Here is a 21,104-nt window from a genome sequence, read left to right as displayed (position 1 = left end):
TGGCGCGTACAGGTACAGCTGCCCATGCAGCTTCAACATGATACCACAGTTCACCTAGAGTAGTGACTGGCGTATTGTGACGAGCCAGTTACTTGGCCACCATTGACCAGACGTTTACAACTGGTGAGAGATCTGGGGAATGTGCTGGCCAGGGCAGCAATCGAACATTTTCTGTGTCCAGAAAGGCCCGTACAGGACCTGCAACGTGCAGCCGTGCATTATCCTGCTGAAATGTAGGGTTTCGCAGGGATCGAATGAAGGGTAGAGCCACGGGTCATAACACATCTGAAATGTAACGTCCACTGTTCAAAGTGCCGTCAATGCGAGCAAGAGGTGACCGAAACGTGTAACCAATGGGACCCCATACCATCACGCCGGGTGATACGCCAGTATGGCGATGACGAATACTCGCTTCCAATGTGCGTTCACCGCGCTGTCGCCAAACACGGATGCGACCATCATGATGCTGTAAACAGAACCTGGATTCATACGAAAAAATGACATTTTGCCATTCGTGCACCCAGGTTCGTCATTGAGTACACCATCGCAGGCGCTCCTGTCTGTGGTGTAGCGTCAAGGGTAACCGCAGCCGTGGTTCCGAGCTGATAGTCCATGCTGCTGCAAACGTCGTTGAACTCTTCGTGCAGATGGTTGATGTTTTGCAATCGTTCCCATCCATTGACTCAGGGATCGAGACGTGGCTGCACGATCCGTTACAGCCATGCGGATAAGATTCCTGTCATCTCGACTGCTAGTGATACGAGGACGATGGGATCCAGCACGGCGTCCCGAATTGCCCTTCTGAACCCACCGATTCCATATTGTGCTAACAGCCATTGGATCTCGACCAACGCGAGCAGCAATGTCGCGATACGATAAACCGCAATCGCGATAGGCTACAATCCGACCTTTATCAAAGTCGGAAACGCGATGGTACGCATTTTTCCTCCTTACACGAGGTATCACAGCAACGTTTCACCAGGCAACGCCGGTCAACGGTTGATTGTGTATGAGAAATCGGTTGGAAACTTTCCTCATGTCAGCACGTTGTAGGTGTCGCCACCGGCGCCAACCTTGGGTGAATACTCTGAAAAGCTAATCATTTGCACATTACAGCATCTTCTTTCTGTCGGTTAAATTTCGCACCTGTAGCACGTCATCTACGTGGTGTAGTAATTTTAATGGCCAATAGTGTATAATATTGTTTGATTGCTAAATTTTCACATTTTAAATCTGTTAAATCCCATGTTATCGTCTTCTAAGTCTCAACTACGTACATTCACGAACATTTTTAGACCAGAAAAGGACGATGTGGACCATCTGTCATTTCAGTTCGTGAACTTCGAGCAGCGCGCTGTTCCAATGTACCGATGTTGTAACTCTGTCACCCGTATACATGATCTGAGATTAATAGTAGTAACTGTCACATCCACTGAGTGAACAATAGACAAGATAACTATTGGCACTTTCGTAAACAGTCCTATAACCAGTCCACACTAAGGTGCTCGATATTCTGCAAGTTTAATTTTCAGCAAACTTCCGACACAAGCGAAAAATTGAGTGAAAGACCCAGATATCAAGTTTGTTTTCATTCTGTACAAGAGTTTGTCTCACTAGTATGACATCTTGCACTGTAACGCATTATATACTCTTTACTACTACAAGCTTTTGCGTCTTCTAATTTTTAACTTTCCTTATCCTTCGAACGTATTGAATTATATCAAGTCACATTTAGTCAGTATCCAAAGTAAACGCAGTGTAGGGTCCTCCGCGTGAAAAAATTTTATTTGACAGTTGTTGAGGCTCTAAAGTGAGTGATTTAGGGCTACTATTCACTTTTTGTTGTGATTTTTGTTCCATATTACTTCTTGATTGCATTAACAGTGCAATATGTTGCAAGTCATCAATTTATTTAATTTCATTTCATTATAGGGTTACCTAGGCACGTGATCATATCTCACGAGATTTCATTTTGAATTCTGTAATCAAGGGGTCACCAATTTGGTACTGGAGGGCAGCGTGGAGGGTAAAAATCGTAGAGGGAGACCAAGAGATGAATACACTAAGCAGATTCAGAAGGATGTAGGTTGCAGTAAGTACTGGGAGATGAAGAAACTTGCACAGGATAGACTAGCATGGAGAGCTGCATCAAATCAGTCTCAAGACTGAAGACCACAACAACAACAACAACCTTTCTTGGAAGAAAAATCAACGATATTTCACTCTTGGTGTGTTCTGCGGTTCAAATAACAGCTATTGACCTCGTTGTACCTCAAGATGTTGAGTCTGGTGGTATGCAGAAATGAAAGGAAGTGTTCTTGGGATAAAAAACGGAAATACGTATTGATCTCTCTTGCGTCCCTTAGTGGGGGAAAGAAAAACATCTCGATCCAACAGAAGTGTTCTCTACCACCCGTCGCATCTGAAGTCTGGTTTCTGAAAATAAAATGCCTCGGTTAACCTGTCGAGGATCTTGAGCGTTTCGTGCGCTCAGAATTGTTGTTGCAAGAAAAAGGCGTTTAAACTTTGATTAAAGACAAAAAGTCCCTTATCATTGACCTGCGATCTCAGAACCATAGATGTACCCATCCTCTTTCGCGAACATAATCTGTTTACAAATATGATGCTGTATTTCAGTCTGGACTCTTTTAAAAACTGAGATAATTCTTGCTCTGCAACTTTCACGCGTTTCCTGTTGGATAACTCCGCGAAGTACTTGTTGTTCGTCGCTGTAATGCCTAACACGTTCATGGTCTCCAGAATAGATGAATAACCTGCGTTGAACATAAGTGCAGATATATGCCGCTATTTCAACAGTTCTTACCCCACAACGATGGTTCGGAAACATGCATGCGCTGGAGCTGCTGTTGTCATTTTGTGTATCGGCATCGGTGCATGTTTTACGCAAATCTTCATTGGACAGAACTTCATATACAGGTCACATCTTATGTGGAACAACGGCAGTGTAGCTCATTGGGAACCTACAGCTGTCTTTACTTCTGCCGATTCCATTTAAAACGTCGTAACAGCAAAAATACTTCCATATTTTAAAAAAAATTATGTAGGAAGTATATTTTATATACTTTAGGGATGCAAGTTACCTAAAAAAATCAATTTTTTCTTTGGTGTCGACCAGGACCTCTCCTTAAGATCGTGCGGTTGTACCACTGTGCGGAGGGGATTTTCGCTTAAAATGCCTCCTCCGCTTCTGCCTGTAGTATTCTGAATCTGTGTGACAAGTCGTGTGTTAAAATTCGCCATTTTTAGACGAGCAACAGACAGTTCTTTGAATTATTAGAACAGTTAATTTCTGAAAGGTATGTGCTAATGTGTGCTCAGAGTAGATCCAGAAAATCAAGTCGATGGATTTTGTTAAATAATGTTCAGAGTTAGGATTGGTATGTCCAATACCGTTTAGCAAAATTTTTTGTAAGAGTGATTCGTGCTACAAAAATGATGGAAATGGTAGGTTATATATATTGAGATCAACATTGTGTTTAAATCTAACAGCCTCAGTCATAATCCACATCCTTTGCTTGTAATGAATATGAAAAGGAGTAGTAAAGTTACCCATCTTATGAAAGAACATATAGAAAATGAGACCTCTATGCAATAAACATGTGAAGTTAAAATCGATTTTGGTATAACTAAAGTTATCAGAGCAAAGTTATTTCAAATAAATAATTTTATGCCATTGCACAACTGGCATTATTCAAGTCAAGATATAACTTCATTAACTAAACATGAGGGCTAAAAGTAAATTTTTCAGTACCATGTTAATGCCGTTGTACAAACGGCATTATTCTCTTCAACTTGATTGCTGATTCAAATACATGTTTCACTACTGGCAAAATGGAGAGTGCACGAAACAAGTTCGTAGATGCAGTCATATGCAGGTTTGTTGAATAATTATTTTGGAACAATTTTATCTTTGATACTTTCACTAATTAAAAAGGAAACAATTTTGGTTAGACACTTTCACTTTTAAAGATAATTTTATATATGATACTATCATTTCAGAACAGTAATTTTGAGTAGTTTTAGGCTCTGAACTGTCCCATGTGCTGCTTAGAGTAGTTGATGGGCTCTGTAAGAGATATATGTATGAAAAAAAAATTTGGCATACAGTAGATTTTTTAAAACAGTGAGCTTTTAATTTATCACCATTCTTTCAATGTAACGAGTACGACTTTATTTTTGACAACTTTATTGTGGTGTACGAGTACCATGTTTCAGGCTACGAGGGCCATTCAGTGAGAAATACAACTAATGCAAAACTTTTTTACCGCCAAGTTTCGGTTGAAAAAATGCGGAATTTTTCTGAAAGGTCTTGGAATATTCCCGTTTCAGTTCCAAAAGCCGGTAGATGGTATCACTAGACGTGGCCCTCAAAATGATGTCTGTAACTGAGAAGAGTTCCAAGATCGACGAGTTTCGGTTGAAAAACTGCGGAACTTTTTCTGAAAGGTCTTGGAATATTCCCGCTTCAGTCCTAAAAGCAGGTAGACGGTAGCGCTAATCATAGCCCTCAAAATGACGTCTGTACCTGAGGAGAGTTCCAAGTTGAGAGCAGTGATTTACTCTCTTTTGGCGGAAAACCAGAGCATAGAAGATATTCATGGGCACTTGCAGAATATTTACGCAGACCTGGCAGTAAACAAAAGCACGATGAGTCGTTGGGTGAGGCGTCTGTCATCATACAGTCGAGGTCGCACTACCTGTCCGATCTCCAGCTTGCCGGTCGGCCGCGCACACCTGTGGCTACTGCAGTGTTGGAACGTGCGGACGCTCTCATTCGACAGGACATAATCAAACACCTCAGTGCCCCACTGGACGGCTTGTTTGGTAGTGCTGACACACTGGTCCACTACTTGGAGTACACAAAAGTGTGTGCCTCGCATCGAAGGACCAACTGTGTGGAACTTCTTGCGCCTTACAAGGAAGGATATTGATACAGCAAGACCTTGGCCTGAACATCGGCCTGTAGGGTAGTACCATGAGAGCATACCGTCCCTGCCAATAAGGTGGCGTAAGACCGTCGCATTGACAGGAGATCGTGTTGAAATACAGTGTTTTGTAGCCAAAAGAGTGGGGAATGATATGGTGTATTGGAAACCCGAATGTTACCAACTTGCTGCAAAAAAAAAAAAAAAAAAAAAAAAATGGTTAGTTACTGAACGCCCCTCGTGTTTGCTAAATGCTGATCAAAGTAACTTATGGCCTATGAAAGTACATAACAGACTCCAACAATGTGTATTACTTATTTTCTTAGGAGCTGTCAACTGGTAAACGTACAGTTCATACAAATACTTCCAGAAAGTTTCTCACCAATATGTACAAAACCCTCATTATTGCTTTGTTTGGAATACACTGTGCAAGACTACAGTATTTATTGAGGTGTATCACTACCTGGTTAAAACGTGGGTTCTGGGCACGCAGTTTCATCACATGACAAGGCAACAACGTCCAATTTTACTGCTGTCTAGCCTCTTATCCATTTTTCTCCCTCTCGATGACGCAGTAGAGACAGTATTTTCAGAAAAGGATTCGTTTCATCATGTCAGAAACCAGCCCAGTTGCGTAGATTGTTTCGGAATAGACCAGAGTAAATATTTTTGATTAGTCCAACCGCAGATAAATTTCTAGAATTTCAGATAAAGAAATGACTGCCAATGCATGACTTTCTTTTAATAGCGTTTAATTCTGTCGGACTTGCTCAGGGATTCTGGAAGCCGAGGCAGTCTCGGATCGAGTCCGCCTCGTGGACTGGTGAGCCGGGATGTGTGTGATTTGTAGGCGGTTTCTCACATCCAACTGGATAAATACTAGGATGGCCCATACTTGGTCATGAGGTTTACCCTGGTCACAGACATATATGGCACACAGATTCAATTCCAAGTGAAGTACAGGCATCACGAACGGTGTCCCGCCACAAACTGTGACTAAAATTGCTTCCATCCATATAACAGTGCTGATCTGTAGAAGAATGGGGTAAGGCGAAGAAGACCAAGTGTTTAATTCTGTCATTTCATGTATAATATATGATTTAACCCCATGTTCTGGTTACCCACCTTCTATCACATTCATAGTACTTTATCAGACGATAGAGTGCTCTCCTTAATGAACACCAGAAGATTGTTGATAAACCCGAGTTTCCAGTATTGAACGATGTATTTCATGAGGATCGGAGAAGATTATGGTCAAGGCATTCCACTCTTATCACAGCCAGGAGTCTTAGTAAAAATGAATTCAATGCCATCGATGAATACAAACACTGTTGACAACAGAAGAGTCCTCTACAATGCCTGACACTGCCTTTCATCTGGGAGAAACCCCCTATATTTGGTTTCAGTAAGTATAGACTATCATGAATCGCATCCGAACTGGTCGTGGAAAATATGCAGACACTCTCCACAAGTGGGTAAAATCTGCATCATCTTCTTGGGGCTGTGGTGAAGAACAATAGACAGTTGCACATATGGTACCATGTCCCATACCTACCTACAATGGTACTTTCGAACTTTTTCAAACAGTGGAAGGGGTGACATACTATATAATAGACTCTGATATTTGTAAGTATCTAATGTCACTTGAGTTATACTGGAAAGCTGTGTTGAATTGTCGATCTGTAGTAATTTAGTGATATTTGTAAATGTATAGCTATTATTTTCATTCAAAAGTTCCTGATGTATGTCTTACAAAAAATAAATAAATGTATTTTGAAAAGAGGATGTGGACTTGTATCCAAGAGGAGAACAGTGGCGGTTCACTATAGTATTTACTTACGATTCGACAACAGTGGTACTAATTTCTCTTAACACCCTCTCATCGTTGATTCCTCATGTAAAATAGGCTGTACCCTTTCTCATGCCTTGCTAAGGACATCAGCTATTTCACACAAACCTACCTGTTATATGGAGGAGAGTCAATGTTTCAGCTGGATGACACACGTGTTGCAACATACCCACTTTTACCTCCAGAGTGGCATGTGTGGGAAGCTATGGGATGGGATATACAGTACTGTATCAAGTATACCATCAAGGGTAATCTCTGTATGGACAAGTTTCGCAAGGCACCGATAGACTACCGTGTCACTCTCAGCTGACTGGCGTCTTCAAATGTTCATATGGAGGGCTGTGGGTTTAGCACACAGCCCACCCAGCCATTGTGCCGTTGTCAGTTTTCCGTGAGCTATTCGGTGAAGTAGCTTTTCCATTGCTCATTGAACTCTGGTAGGTCAACAGCACTTGGCAGGACGGCTGGTCACCTACCCAAATGGAAACCATATCCGATGGCACACAACATTGGTGCTCTGATGGGAACGTGTCACATCTATTGAACCACAGAGCCAAGAATAAGTACTGTAAAATAACAGCATTAATTATCTCAGGGTTCCATACAGGTGGTTGATGGCTATCACCCAGATGACAACTGTAGCTCATGGCTGAAGGTAGCAGAATGCTGTGGCAGCGCGGCGCTGACTGGTGTCACAGCATCCTTGCTGACGCAAGTCTGTTGTCAGAAGAGCAGCTGGCCCAGCATACACTTCATGTGGCCCAAAGTGTCTGGCAGAAGCGTGCAGATGCCAGAGTTGAACCCAGGCCTCAGACACTGACTGAACTGTTAGACAGTGTTACCCATTCGGTGGTCTCGCCTCGGAAGATCGAGTTCAGTCCAGAACCATCGCTGCTAGGTCACAGGCTTCACCTTACTGGTTACGCTGCTCGATGGAGCTATATCTGCTAAGCCACACATTCTAGTAATAACTGGCGTGCAAACTACACTGCTTGAACGCATGGAAATGAAGCAATGCTGTCTCCAGCTGACCTGAGAGCATTCACACTATCTTAGACAAAGTGTGTTTTGACTGGAGGTATGTTCCGATCACGTAGCAGCTGTGGAGATGCTGTGTTGTGCTACAGCTTATAGCAATCTAGTATACCGCCGACAGTGGAACGCCCCATGTTGCAGGCATTTCAGGATGGTATGTCAGCAATTCTGTAATGTCCAGGAGCAGCGTTATGCCCGTGGCTGCTCCACATACCTCCTGGGCTGGTTTTGAAGGCCTGCGTGATGGTGATAAAGTACCACTGCCAACTGTCGACTACCTTGTGGAGTACATTCTGGAACATTTCATAACTGATCCTTACTGTGGATAATCTTAATGAGAACTTCGATCGCATTGGAATTCGTCCATTTGTTAACACCTAAAAATGCTGTAGCCGACGGCTTTGCCGCAGTGGCAACACCAGTTAGCGTCAGATCACTTAAGCGCTGTTGGGCTGGGCTCGCACTTGGATGGGTGATCGTCCGGTCTGCCGAGGGCTGTTGGCAAGCGGAGTGCACTCAGCCCTTGTGAGGCAAACTGAGGAGCTACTTGATTGAGAAGTAGCGGCTTCGGTATGGGAAACTGTCATACGGCGGGGAGAGCGGTATGCTGACCATGTGCCCCGCCATATCTGCATCCAGTGACGCCTGTGGGCTGAGGATCACAAGGCGGCCGGTCGGTACATTTGGGCCTTCATGGCCTGTGCGGGAGGAGTTTAGTTTTAGCAATGTTCCATAAACCTTCACCAAGTCTGAATACATTTCTATCTAAAGAAATATTCACAGTTAATAATTTTTAACGATACCCACTCACAAGCAGTTGAATTTGACTCGTTTATGAACTGGCGTTTAAAAGTTTCTCGCTGTGTACAGAGGAAAGTGGCAGAATTTGGACAGTACGTATTAATGCCACCAGACCGCTACTCTCATCACAACATCGTTCTCGCAGCTTCCCCAGTCCACTCAGAAAGAACTCATTTCGTAAATGCCAGCTAGTAGCACCACTGTGAAGATGCAAATCAGCGTTGCTCGAAATACACATTGTAACCGTCATGAGCGTTAGTTACCATCTAGATTAGATGTGGTGAACTGATGTTAGTCATAAATGCCTCTAAGTCGACGAAGATGCCATTACCATGACGTCGTGTAATAGAGCTACGAGAGGCTGGATGTTCCTTCTGCGATATTACAGAAAGGAATGGCAGGCATGTAGCCACTGTACGCGATTGCTGGTAGTGGTGGTCTACATCTACATACATCGCAATCCACCATACGGTGCGTGGAGGCGGGTACCTCGCACCACAACTAGCATCTTCTCTCCCTGTTCAACTCCCGAACATAACGAGGGAAAAGTGACTGCCTATATGCCTCTGTACGAGCCCTAATCTCTCTTATCTTATCTTTGTGGTCTTTCTGCGAAATGTAAGTTGGCGGCAGTAAAATTGTACTGCAGTCAGCCTCAAATGCTGGTTCTCTAAATTTCCTCAGTAGCGATTCACGAAAAGAACGCCTCCATTCCTCCAGAGACTCCCACCCGAGTTCCTGAAGCATTTCCGTAACACTCGCGTGATGATCAAACCTACCAATAACAAATCTAGCAGCCCGCCTCTGAATTGCTTCTATGTCCTCCCTCAATCCCACCAGGTAGGAATCCCAAACGCTCTAGCAGTACTCAAGAATAGGTCGTATTAGTGTTTTATAAGCGGTCTCCTTTACAGATGAACCACATCTTCCCAAAATTCTACCAATGAACCGAAGACGACTATCCGCCTTCCCCACAACTGCCATAACCATGCTTGTCGCACTTCTTATCGCTCTGCAATGTTACGCCCAAATATTTAATCGACGTGACTGTGTCAAGAGCTAGACTACTAATGGAGTTTTCAAACATTACATGATTCTTTTTCCTATTCATCTGCATTAATTTACATTTATCTACATTTAGAGTTAGCTGCCATTCTTTACACCAATCACAAATCCTGTCCAAGTCATCTTGTATCCTCCTACAGTCACTCAACGACGACACCTTCTCGTACACCACAGCATGATCAGCAAACAGCCGCACATTGGTATCCACCCTATCCAAAAGATCATTTATGTAGATATAAAACAACAGCGGACCTACCACTTCCATGGGGCACTCCAGATGATACCCTCACCTCCGATGAACACTCACCATCGTGGACAACGTACTGGGTTCTATTACTTAAGAAGTCTTCGAGCCACTCACATACTTGGGAACCAATCCGATATGCTCGTACCTTAGTTAGGAGTCTGTAGTGGGGCAGCTAGTCAAACGCTTTCCGGAAGTCAAGGAATGTGGCATCCGTCTGATAACCTTCATCCATGGTTCGCAAGATATCATGTGAAAAAAGGGCGAGTTGCGTTTCGCAGGAGCGATGCTTTCTAAAGCCGTGCTGATCCATGGACAGCAACTTCTCTGTCTCAAGGAAATTCATTACATTCGAACTGAGAATATGTTCGAGAATCCTGCAACAAACCGATGTTAAGGATATTGGTCTGTAATTTTGAGGATCCGTCGTTCTACCCTTCTTATATACAGGTGTCACCTGCGCTTTCTTCCAGTCGCTCTGGACACTAAGTTTGGCAAGGGATTCGCGATAAATGCAAGCTGTGGTCACAAGAACTTACGGTTCCAATAAGACCAGGCTGCAGACAGCTATGTACCATTGCCAAGGGGGCAGACCATCATGTACAGTGTATAGTTCTGGCGCATCGTACTGTATCTGCAGCTGCAATCTGAGCAGCAGTTGGTACCACAGTGACAGAATCAATGGTTCAAATGGCTCTGAGCACTGTGGGACTCAACTTCTCAAGTCATCAGTCCCCTACAGCGTAGAACTACTTAAACCTAACTAACCCAAGGACATCACACACATCCATCCCCGAGGCAGTATTGGAACCTGCGACCGTAGCGGTCGTACGGTTCAAGACTGTAGCGTCTAGAACTGCACGGCCACTCCGTGGTTACAAATAAGTTGCTTCAAGGCAGCTCTGAGCCACATGTCCTGTAGCGTGCATTCCACTGCCCGCAAACCACCACCATATGGGTCTACAGTGTCGGAGTGGAGACCTGTTATACTTTCTGATGAATGCTGGTTCTGCTTAGTGCCAGTGACGGTTTGTGTTGGCCAGAAGAACGCCAGCTGAAGGCCTGAAATTAACATGGCTGCATGCTACATAAACTGGACCTACACCTGGAGTTACGTATGAGATGAGTGAGTGAGTGACTGACTCAGTCAGTCAGTTTGTCAGGACATTACCTTTTACACTACTGGCCATTAAAATTGCTACACCAATAAGAAATGCAAATGATAAGCGGCTATTCATTGGACAAATATATTATACTAGAACTGGCATGTGATTACATTTTCACGTAATTTGGATGCATAGATCCTAAGAAATCAGTACCCAGAACAACCACCTCTGCCCGTAATAACGGCCTCGATACGCCTGGGCATTGAGTCAAAAACAGCTTGGATGGCGTGTACAGGTACAGCTGCGCATACAGGTTCAACGCGGTACCACAGTTCATCAAGAGTAGTGGCTGGCGTATTGTGACCAGCCAGTTGCTCGCCCACCATTGACCAGGCGTTTTGAATTGGTGAGAGATCTGGACAATGTGCTGGCCAGCGCAGCAGTCGAACATTTTCTGTATGCAGAAAAGCCGGCACAGGACCTGCAACATGCGGTCGTGCATTATCCTGCTGAAATGTGGAGTTTCGCAGGGATCGAATGAAGGGTAGAGCCACGGGTCGTAACACGTCTGAAATGTAACGTCCACTCTTCTAAGTGCCATCAATGCGAACAAGAGGTGACCGGGACACGTAACCAATGACACCTCATACCATCACGCCAGGTGATACGCCAGTATGGCGATGACGAATACACGCTTCCAATGTGCGTTCACCGCAATGGTCCATGCAGCTGCAAACGTCGTCGAACTGTTCGTGCAGATGGTTGTTATCTTGCAAACGTCCCCATCTGCTGACTCAGGGACCGATACGTGGCTGCACGATCCGTTACAGCCATGCGGATAAGATGCCTGTCATATCGACTGCTAGCGATACGAGGCCGTTGGAATCCAGTATGGCGTTCCGTATTACCCTCCTGAACCCACCGATTCCATATTCTGCTAACAGTCATTGGATCTCGACCAACGCGAGCAGCAATGTCGCGATACGATAGATCGTAATCGCGATAGGCTACAATCCGACCTTTATGAAAGTCGGAAACGTGATGGTACGCATTTCTCCTCCTTACACGAGGCATCACAACAACGTTTCACCAGGCAACGCCGGTCAACTGCTGTTTGTGTATGAGAAATTGGTTGGAAACATTCCTCATGTCCTCATGTAGATGTCGCCACCGGCGCCAATCTTGTGTGAATGCTCTGAAAAGCTAATGATTTGCATATCACAGCATCTTCTACCTGTCGTTTAAATTTCGCGTGTGTAGCACGTCATCTCTGTGGTGTAGCAATTTTAGTGGCCAGTAGTGTATATGTAAACTTCACGACTCATGTTAACCACGAGAAACATAACAAGCCGTTGTTTGCAGTTAAATGACGCAGTTTAAATTAACTTCAGAATACAAACCTTAGTTTTTTGGAGTTTTCTAAATGTATTAATAAGAGTTTAGTACCGTGAATTTCGTTTAACGATCTCAGTTTTACGTTGATATTGACTTTGTATTTGGTTTTTTTTTGTTAACATTGTCTTTTTCTTTGCAGTACCTTCTTCGTATCTACGTAGTTGTCTGTCAAACTCCAGTGATTGCCCTTTTTAGGGAAATCTGTTCCTTGTCAACACAACTGCCCACTGTGGTGTTTGTTATCGCCGAGTCTACAAATAATATCGTTACCCAATACTCAACACTTTCTTCATAAAGATCATTCTGCACGTGGATAGGTAGAGGATGACCAGTTCCATGTCCTGCATGTTCCACCAACCACAGTCCTTTAGACTATTATTTCTGGGGGCACCTTAAATAACTAGTCTATGGGGCAGACAACCCAGAAAGTCTTCCTTGAGTTCATCATGGAAGACTGCCTATTCATCAGGGAGTATTTGAAAGGGCGCAACACTGAATGATTCTATTACTATATGCGTGGTTAGAAGCAAGTGGAAGACATTTCGAGAATTTACTGTGACTTTATGGGTTCATGACCTCAAATCACCAAGATATAAACTTTTATTAATAATTTGAATACTACGGATTTTCGGACATACACTTACGGAAAAAAAAATTCACAACGCGAAGAAGGAGTTCTGCGACATGAACGGAAGTTGGTAGGCGTGTTTCTACACCTGAAAGATAATATCTAATCAAATTTCCCGCCAGTCACATAACAGTCGCGCTAGTTACGCCACGATGAGGTTGCAAATCAGGTTTGCTTTCAATACACCCTGCAACAGTCGTGATGACTAGTTTCCTTTGATACTGGGCATGGTGAGTTCAAATGATTCAAATGGCTCTGAGCACTATGGGACATAACATCTGAGGTCATCAGTCCCCTAGAACTTAGAACTACTTAAACCTAACTAAGGACATCACAGACATCCATGCCCGAGGCAGGATTCGAACGTGCGACCGTAGCGGTCGCACGGTTCCAGACTGAAGCGCCTAGAACCGCTTGGCCACACCGGCCGGCTTATGTTAAGTTGATGTAAGTCAAGAATGCTTTTAAGGCTGTAAACGCGCCATTAGCAACACCTCACTGAAGTCGTATAAGAGGGCCGTGACAAGCTGTATTTTCTCTCTGAGATATTGCAGAAAGACTTGGCAGGAACATAGCCACTGTACATGATTGCTGGCAGCGGTGCTCACGAGAATGTACGGTCGCAGGAAGACCGGACTCCGGATGGCCACCCGGCACTGCCCAGAGGGAAGACCACAGTGTTCGACGTATGGCTCTGGAGCATTGTACTGTGTCTGCAACAGCAATTTGAGCAGTAGTTGACACAACCGCGACACAACGATCTTTTACAAATCGGTTACTTCAAGGACAGTTCCGAGCCAGACGTTCTGTAGAATGAGTTCCACTGACTCCAAAATACCCCCAATTGCGACTTCAGTGGTGTCAAGCGAGAGCTCATTGGAGGGCAGTCTGGAGATCTGTTGTCTTTCATGATGAAAGCGGTTCTGCTTCGGTGCCAGCGATGGCTGTGTGTTGGTTAATAGGTGGTCAGTTGAGGGTCTGCAACCAACCTGTCTGCGTGTCCGACTCATTGGAGTTATGGTCTGGGATTCGATTTCGTGTGACAACAGCAGCACACTCGTGGTTATCCCACGCGAGCTGACTTCAAAGGTATACATCAGTTTGGTGCCTCGACCTCTTATGCTGCCGTTGATGAACAGCATTCCATGGATTGTTTTCCAACAGAATACCGCTCGCCCACATGCCGCTGTTGTAAACCAACACGCTCTGCAGAGTGCCTTGGGCTGCTCGATCACCAGATCTGTCTCCAATAGAGCACATATGGGACACAATCTGACGACATCTCTTGGTCAACCACAAACGGCATTAAACGTACCTGCATTGACCGACCAGGTGCAAGAGCCATGGAGCTGCATCCCACAAAGTGACGTCCAGTACCTATAAAACACAATGCATGCACGTTTCCTTGCTTGCATTCACTATTATAGGGGCTACACCTGTTTTTAATGCATCCACGTTTTCTCGCTTGCATTCACCATTCTAGCGGCTATACATGTTATTAACCCAGATAACCCTGACGTCCTTCTGGAAGGACGACGCAACTCACTGTTGAAATTATTTATTTTTGCGAATAACGCATTTTCCAATGGACTGTGACACATTGTTATGTGAAGTAGGCAGTGTCATTTGTGCGCTGCGACAGTCGATTTGACGTTGTCGTTCATAGTGAGTGAGAAACTGTGTCTTGAAAATAGGGCCGATTTTACCTTGGACGAACTGACAGACCTTATCATCGATGGGTATGTATATTTTCTTTCATATTGCGTCAATAATTCTGAAACTTGTCATATAATATCTTAAAGAATTAAACTATATTATTTATGGGTTCATATTGTGATTGAAAGTTTTCGTCAGTTGTAATTCAATAATGTTTTCAACCGTCCTTCCAGAAGGGCGTCAGGATAATATGTTGTCATTTTGTATTCACAGAAAACGATGTACACTTATTGAACTTTTGGACATGTTAGAATCAAAAGATGAGGAAATACCTAATACTGGTGTGAATGTAACATTACACCTCCTCTAAATTCAACTGATGACGTAACAGATGTAGATTCGAGTGCTGAAGAAAATCCAAGTGTAGATGAATTACCAGCAAGTCAGCTCAATGCTACTGCGCTACATGACCTAAATGAGAGGGGCGTGGAAGCAACAGGAACAATAAGAGGAAACAGAATTAAGAATTATACTCTATCATCTGTAGATAAAATGATAAAAGAAAATAGAGGATCATATTAAATTTGTTCTGACTCAGCATCCGAGATTTCCATTGAACGTTGGAATGACAACAGTGTTGTTACTATAGCCACCAACTTTGATAGAGTGCAACCACTACGCTCTGTAGCAAGATGTTCCAGTGAACAAAAGAAAAGGATTAGCATGCTTCAACCTAACTTATTACACTCCTACAATACTCATATGGGAGGCGTAGATCGAGCTGACCAAAATGTATCCCTATATGGGAAAAAGTGGTATTTCCCGATCATTGCACATTTTATAGACATTGCAGAGCAAAATGCCTGGGATCTTTACAAGCACAACGAAGAACCCATAGATCATCTGACATTTCGTCGTCGCATTTTCACTGCAAATCTTGAAAGTAACAAAAGAGTCACTACCAGCAGAGGACGTCCTAGTAAGAGGGCAAAACTAGATTCTAGATTTGATGGAAGAAAACATTATGTTGCTGAATTACCAACGGACGAGATAACAAAAGAGAAGAAGCAGCTGAAATGTCGAAGTTGCCACAAAAAAACTACTACTATGTGCGTAAAATGTGACGAACCACTACATGTTTCTTGCTTTTGTCTTATCATACTAGTGCATAAAATATGTGTATAGGTTATTTTCTTTGCTTTTGTGTTTATTAGCTGTTTTAGCCCATAATTCAAATTTATTTATGTTTATTTGAAAGTATAAAAACCAAAACAAGTTAATGGTGCAATGTCATATACTTTAAAAACATGTTCCCTTATTGTCCTGACGTCCTTCTGGAAGGACGCCCATTCTTGGAAATACCAAATAAAAATAAATACTCAAAATTGTTTTAATTTCTTCCTTACAACCTTGTGAATGAATGTAGATAAGATATAAATCAATTTTGAAAAAAAAAATAATTCAGGACTATCTGGGTTAATGTATCACCATTTCACATTTGCTGTGGCTTACATTAACCTGTGGTCTTGCGCTGTTAATCACTTATCTACGTAACGTAGACAAATGTAATCCAGAAATTTCATTACTCTACATAAATTAATCATTATTTGGTATTGCGATTTTTTTTCGTCGGTGTATATTTATATGATTTTATTTTTTTGTTTTGGTGTAAGGAACTTGGCCCTAAAGTTTTTAAAAGTATTCTAGAAACATCTTGCGTACAGTATTATAATTTTATAGACACCAACTGTCGGAAGTGGATGACGTCAATCTTTTGTAATTTTCAGACGATTTCTAATTTTCTTGGTGGGTATAAGTCTTTTGAAGCTCAAGCTTGACCAGAACTTTCCGATGCGATCTGTAACCTTATTAATCTAACAGAGGAAATCTTCTCCCTTTCGTAATCTTTGTTAATGTGCCGGCGAGTTCTCTTTTCTTCGTCATAGTCCTCGCTCCATCACACTATCGGAAAACTTTCTGGAAAGAAAACTATAAGTAACCAAGTATTTATTGTAAGTAAACAGCCTCACTTGTTTTACGTATGTGCTCCATCAACGACAATTGGAATTGGAATGTTTGGGGGAAGAGACCAAACTGCGAGGTCATCGGTCTCATCGGATTAGGGAAGGACGGGGAAGGAAGTCGGGCGTGCCCTTTCAAAGGAACCATCCCCGCATTTGCCTGTAGCGATTTAGGGAAATCACAGAAAACCTAAATCAGGATGGCCGGACGCGGCACTGAACAGTCGTCCTCCCGAATACGAGTCCATTATGCTAACCACTGCGGCACCTCGCTCGGTTCCCATCAACGAGAGTTTTATTTATACGTCTTCTTTTCTTTCAGATAACGATCAGATTTCTTAAGGAGGTATGTACTGTACAATAAATAGAACGACGGAAAAAAATTGCGACAGAAGAAAAATTATTACGAGAAAAAATACCATCGTCTTTATTCTATCACACGACTAAGTTCCGCGGTACATACAGCCATCCTCAGGCCCAACTAGTACCAAAAAAGTATTTGATTTCCTTGGCGCATTTACTGTGGGATCCTTGTTACCAGCACACGTGGGCTATCAGTCATTAGAAGACTATACTCGACACCGTGTTCTAGAAAGCCAGTCCATGTGTGCTGGTAACAAAGATCCCACAGAAAATGCGCCAAGGAAGTCATATACTCTTTTGGCAGTGGTGAGGCCTGTGGAAGGTGGTAAGGTACCACGGAAACTAATCGTGTAATAGAATGAAGACTCTCAAGAAACTGCTGTGGTGGTACTTTTCCTCACATGTATCATCAGTTGAAGTCTCTTGTTTATGTAGTAAGATGGACATCTATACATTTAAAAAATGATTACTGTGGAGTAATGAAATTTCGGGAATACATTCGGATAGGTAACATATTTAAGTGATTTATATTGCAGAATCACAGGTTAATGTACGCGCGAGATATGCCTCTGCAAATGTGAAATGCTGGTACATTAATAACTGGTGTAAATACCAGAATGGTGAAGGCAAGAATGATAAATGTGCATGCATTGTGTTTTAATGGTGCCGGATGTCAAATTGTGAGATGGAGTTCTACGCCTGTTGCACCTCGTCGGTCCATAAAGCGACGATCAAAGCTGGTTGTGAATGCAACCGGATCTTCCTCTAGTAATGTCCCATACGCGGTTGATTGGTGACTTGATTCGTGACAGATCTGGTGATCGAAGAAGCCAAGATAATGTGTCGACAGTCTGTTGGGTCACAACAGCTGTATGTGGGCGAGTGTTATCCTGCTGGAAAACACCCCCTTGAGTGTTATTCATGAATGACAGCACAACAGTCCGAATTTCCAGGCTGACGTACAAATTTGCAGTCAGGATGCGTGGGATAACACGACAGTTCTCCTGCGGTCATACGAAATCGCACCCCATATCATAAGTCCTGGTGTAGTCTAGTGTGTCTAGCAGGCAGACAGGTTGGTTGCAAACCTCGACTGAACTTCTTATAACCAATCACTCGCAGCTTTCATCACAAATCACAGCAGACCTCCAGCCTGCCCTCCAGTGATCTCTCGATTGACACGACTGAAGTCGGCGATGGTTTGGGGTAAGTGGAATGCACGTTACGGAGCGTCTGCCTCGGAATTGTCCTTGAAGTAACCAATTTGTAATGGTTTTATGTGTCATTGTGGTACCAACTGCCGCTCAGATTGCTGCTTCGGATGCAGTACGATGCGCCAGAGCCATCCACCGAACACGATGGTCTTCCCTCTCGGTACTGCCACGTGGCCGTCTTCAGCCCGTCATCTCGTGACCGTACATTCCAGAGTCCACCGATGCCAGCAGCCATGTGCGCTGGCTACATTCCTATCAAGACTCTCTGCAATATTGTGAAGGAACATATAACTTTTCGTGGCCCTATTACACGACCTCATCCAAACTCAGAAATGTGCTGCTAATGGCGTGTTTGTCGCCTTAAAGGCTTTCTTGACTAACATCAACTCACCACGTCCAGTATCAACGGAAACTAAGCCTCACGACCGTTATAGCTTGTGTTCAAGGCAAACCTGATTTGTATCCTCATCATGGCGCTTTTAGCACCCCTCTTACGACATTGGTGTGAACTTTGAATAGACGTCGTCTTCTAGAGGTTGAAACACGCCTACGAATTTCCGATATGGCGCACAACTTCCTCTTGGTGTTGCGATCTTTTTTCCATTACTGTACATAGATGTAAGGACTATGGATCAGTGACAATTTTGACCCTGTCTTGCTGGCCAAAGCATGGGTGGTGATCATTTTTTCAGACAAGTTTTAATTGTGCAGCAGTGCAGAGAGTTCATCCTTATGAGCTAACAGATGTTTCGGAGCAAATCTGTACAGCGGTCAGTAAGAGTCACGAAGAGCAGCAGGTATCATGACGGGTTCGTTTTGTAAGCACGAATCCGTCACCAAGATTGTCTGCCAATTCCGGTGGCATACGATGCAGGAGAGGCATTCTGCGTCATGGTATGGTTTACTGTTAAAACTCTGATAGCGTACGTTCCTAGAACCATCATTCAGTCTAAGCTTCCTTCTACGTATATCTCGCGAAAGTACAATGGAGGTAACATAACAGAGACTCGAGCCCACACAGATGACTACCAGCGATCGTTCTTCCTGTGGAACCGAGCGAGGTGGCTCAGTTGTTATCACACTGGACTCGCATTCGGGAGTATGATGGTTCAAACCCCGCATCCGATCATCCTGAATTTTTATGTGATTTCCCTAAACAACTTAAGGTTCCTTTAAAAGTGCACGGCCGACTTCCTTCCCACCCTGATCCTAATCCCATTGATGGCTTCAGTATTTGGTCCCATCCCCAAATCACACTCCTCTTCCCACGGACGGTATGTTAGTGGATCAGGAAAAGAGGGTAGTGACATTGGCTCGCAAAGTACCCTCCGTCACTCACCGTTCGGTGGCTTGTGAAGTATGTATGTAGATGCAGACGTAGACTGTGGAAGCAGCAGCGGGACTTAGCGCAGTGCTACAGGTGTTCAGAATAAGGACGGATGGGATGTTTCAGTGTGTAACTCAGTGGTTGGTGAATGTTTCAGGTTTCGCCGCAGGCCCCACGCTACAGGCGCCTTACTGGCTGCTGTCCTTCTGATATCCAGTGTGGACTTTCACGGCACTTCCAACACCACCGACTGTCCATGTGAGATCTTACCATTTGGGGACGCAACCTGCGAAAATGCCTTTCAGGCACCTCCATGCCTCCTTTCCAAGAACGTCGACTTCCTGCTACTGGAACTTCCAACTGTTACAGAACTGACCTCTTCCGTGTTGGCCAGTGTACCAAGCCTCCTCAGGCTCCACCTTATCGCCCCTTCTCTGACCACCATCAGGTCGTCCGCCTTTGCCAACAACCCGCTACTGAGTGACCTCATCTTGGAGGTACCGAATGTGACCACTTTGGAGCCTGGAACCTTCCGATCACTGCCCAAACTCAAGCGTCTACACACGGAGAGTACCATCCAGAGCCTGGAAGAGGACGAGTTTGAGCTGTGCCCGGAATTGAGTAGTGTGGAGATCACCGCCAGTCTCCAAGAGCTGCGGCCTGGAACGTTCAGACACAACAATGAGCTCAGCAACCTGCGACTCGCCAACAACAACTTGACCCACTTGCCGGATGGTCTGCTCTCCCACAATCCAAAAGTGGGTTACATAGACCTCGCCAACAACGGCATAAGGACCATCTCGGCTGGGGCGTTCAGGAACGCTTCGAATCTCCACAACTTAATTCTTTCTCGGAACAACCTGACAACTCTAGAGGAGGGAACACTGGATGATGCGGTGCCACTCATATATTTTCATGCTTCGCAGAATCAACTCACATCCCTGCCCGCAACAATCTTTGCCAGAACTGTGTCACTGATTGAAATCAATCTCAGCTTTAACAACCTGACATCTCTTCCAAAGGACATATTTGCCGCTACTACTGATCTGGGGGTAAGAATTTATAATTTTATTTATGTTTAATTTTAGGATTCAGTATCCATCAATCATGACGAATGACAGCTCAGACCTCAATCTACAAATGTAGTCTTTCAAGTGTACTACTCGGACACAAAAGAAATGACTTCTCACTGCTAAGGGAATGTATGTTGCAGACTAATTGGAAGTGATCATCTTTCAAGCTTGGATTACTTCTTTGCAATCAGACAGGTTTCATCAAAATAGACCTGCTACTCTGTCACGGTTGCTGGAAATTTGTGCCAAACCATGTTACGAATCCTTGTTGCTATTGTTCTCTTGAGTCCAGAGACGGGTTTGATGCAGCTCTCCATGCTACTCTATCCTGTGCTAGCTTCTTCATCTCTGAGTAATTACTGCAGCCTACTTCCTTCTGAA

General features: G+C 43.8%; 1 protein-coding gene across 1 annotated transcript in view; it reads left to right on the top strand.

The window, feature by feature from the left end:
- The window catches only part of LOC124718704 (leucine-rich repeat-containing protein 15-like), a 43,266-nt gene that overhangs the window by 8,030 nt on the left and 14,132 nt on the right, over positions 1 to 21,104 (top strand). Inside the window, exon 2 of the mRNA XM_047244325.1 lies at positions 19,808 to 20,702. Coding sequence (XP_047100281.1) covers positions 19,808 to 20,702 — 895 coding nt within the window. The remainder of the gene's footprint in view (positions 1 to 19,807; positions 20,703 to 21,104) is intronic.

The sequence above is a fragment of the Schistocerca piceifrons genome, chromosome 10, assembly GCF_021461385.2.
Source record: "Schistocerca piceifrons isolate TAMUIC-IGC-003096 chromosome 10, iqSchPice1.1, whole genome shotgun sequence".
NCBI lineage: Eukaryota > Metazoa > Arthropoda > Insecta > Orthoptera > Acrididae > Schistocerca > Schistocerca piceifrons.
This window is presented reverse-complemented; position numbering and strand designations above follow the sequence as displayed.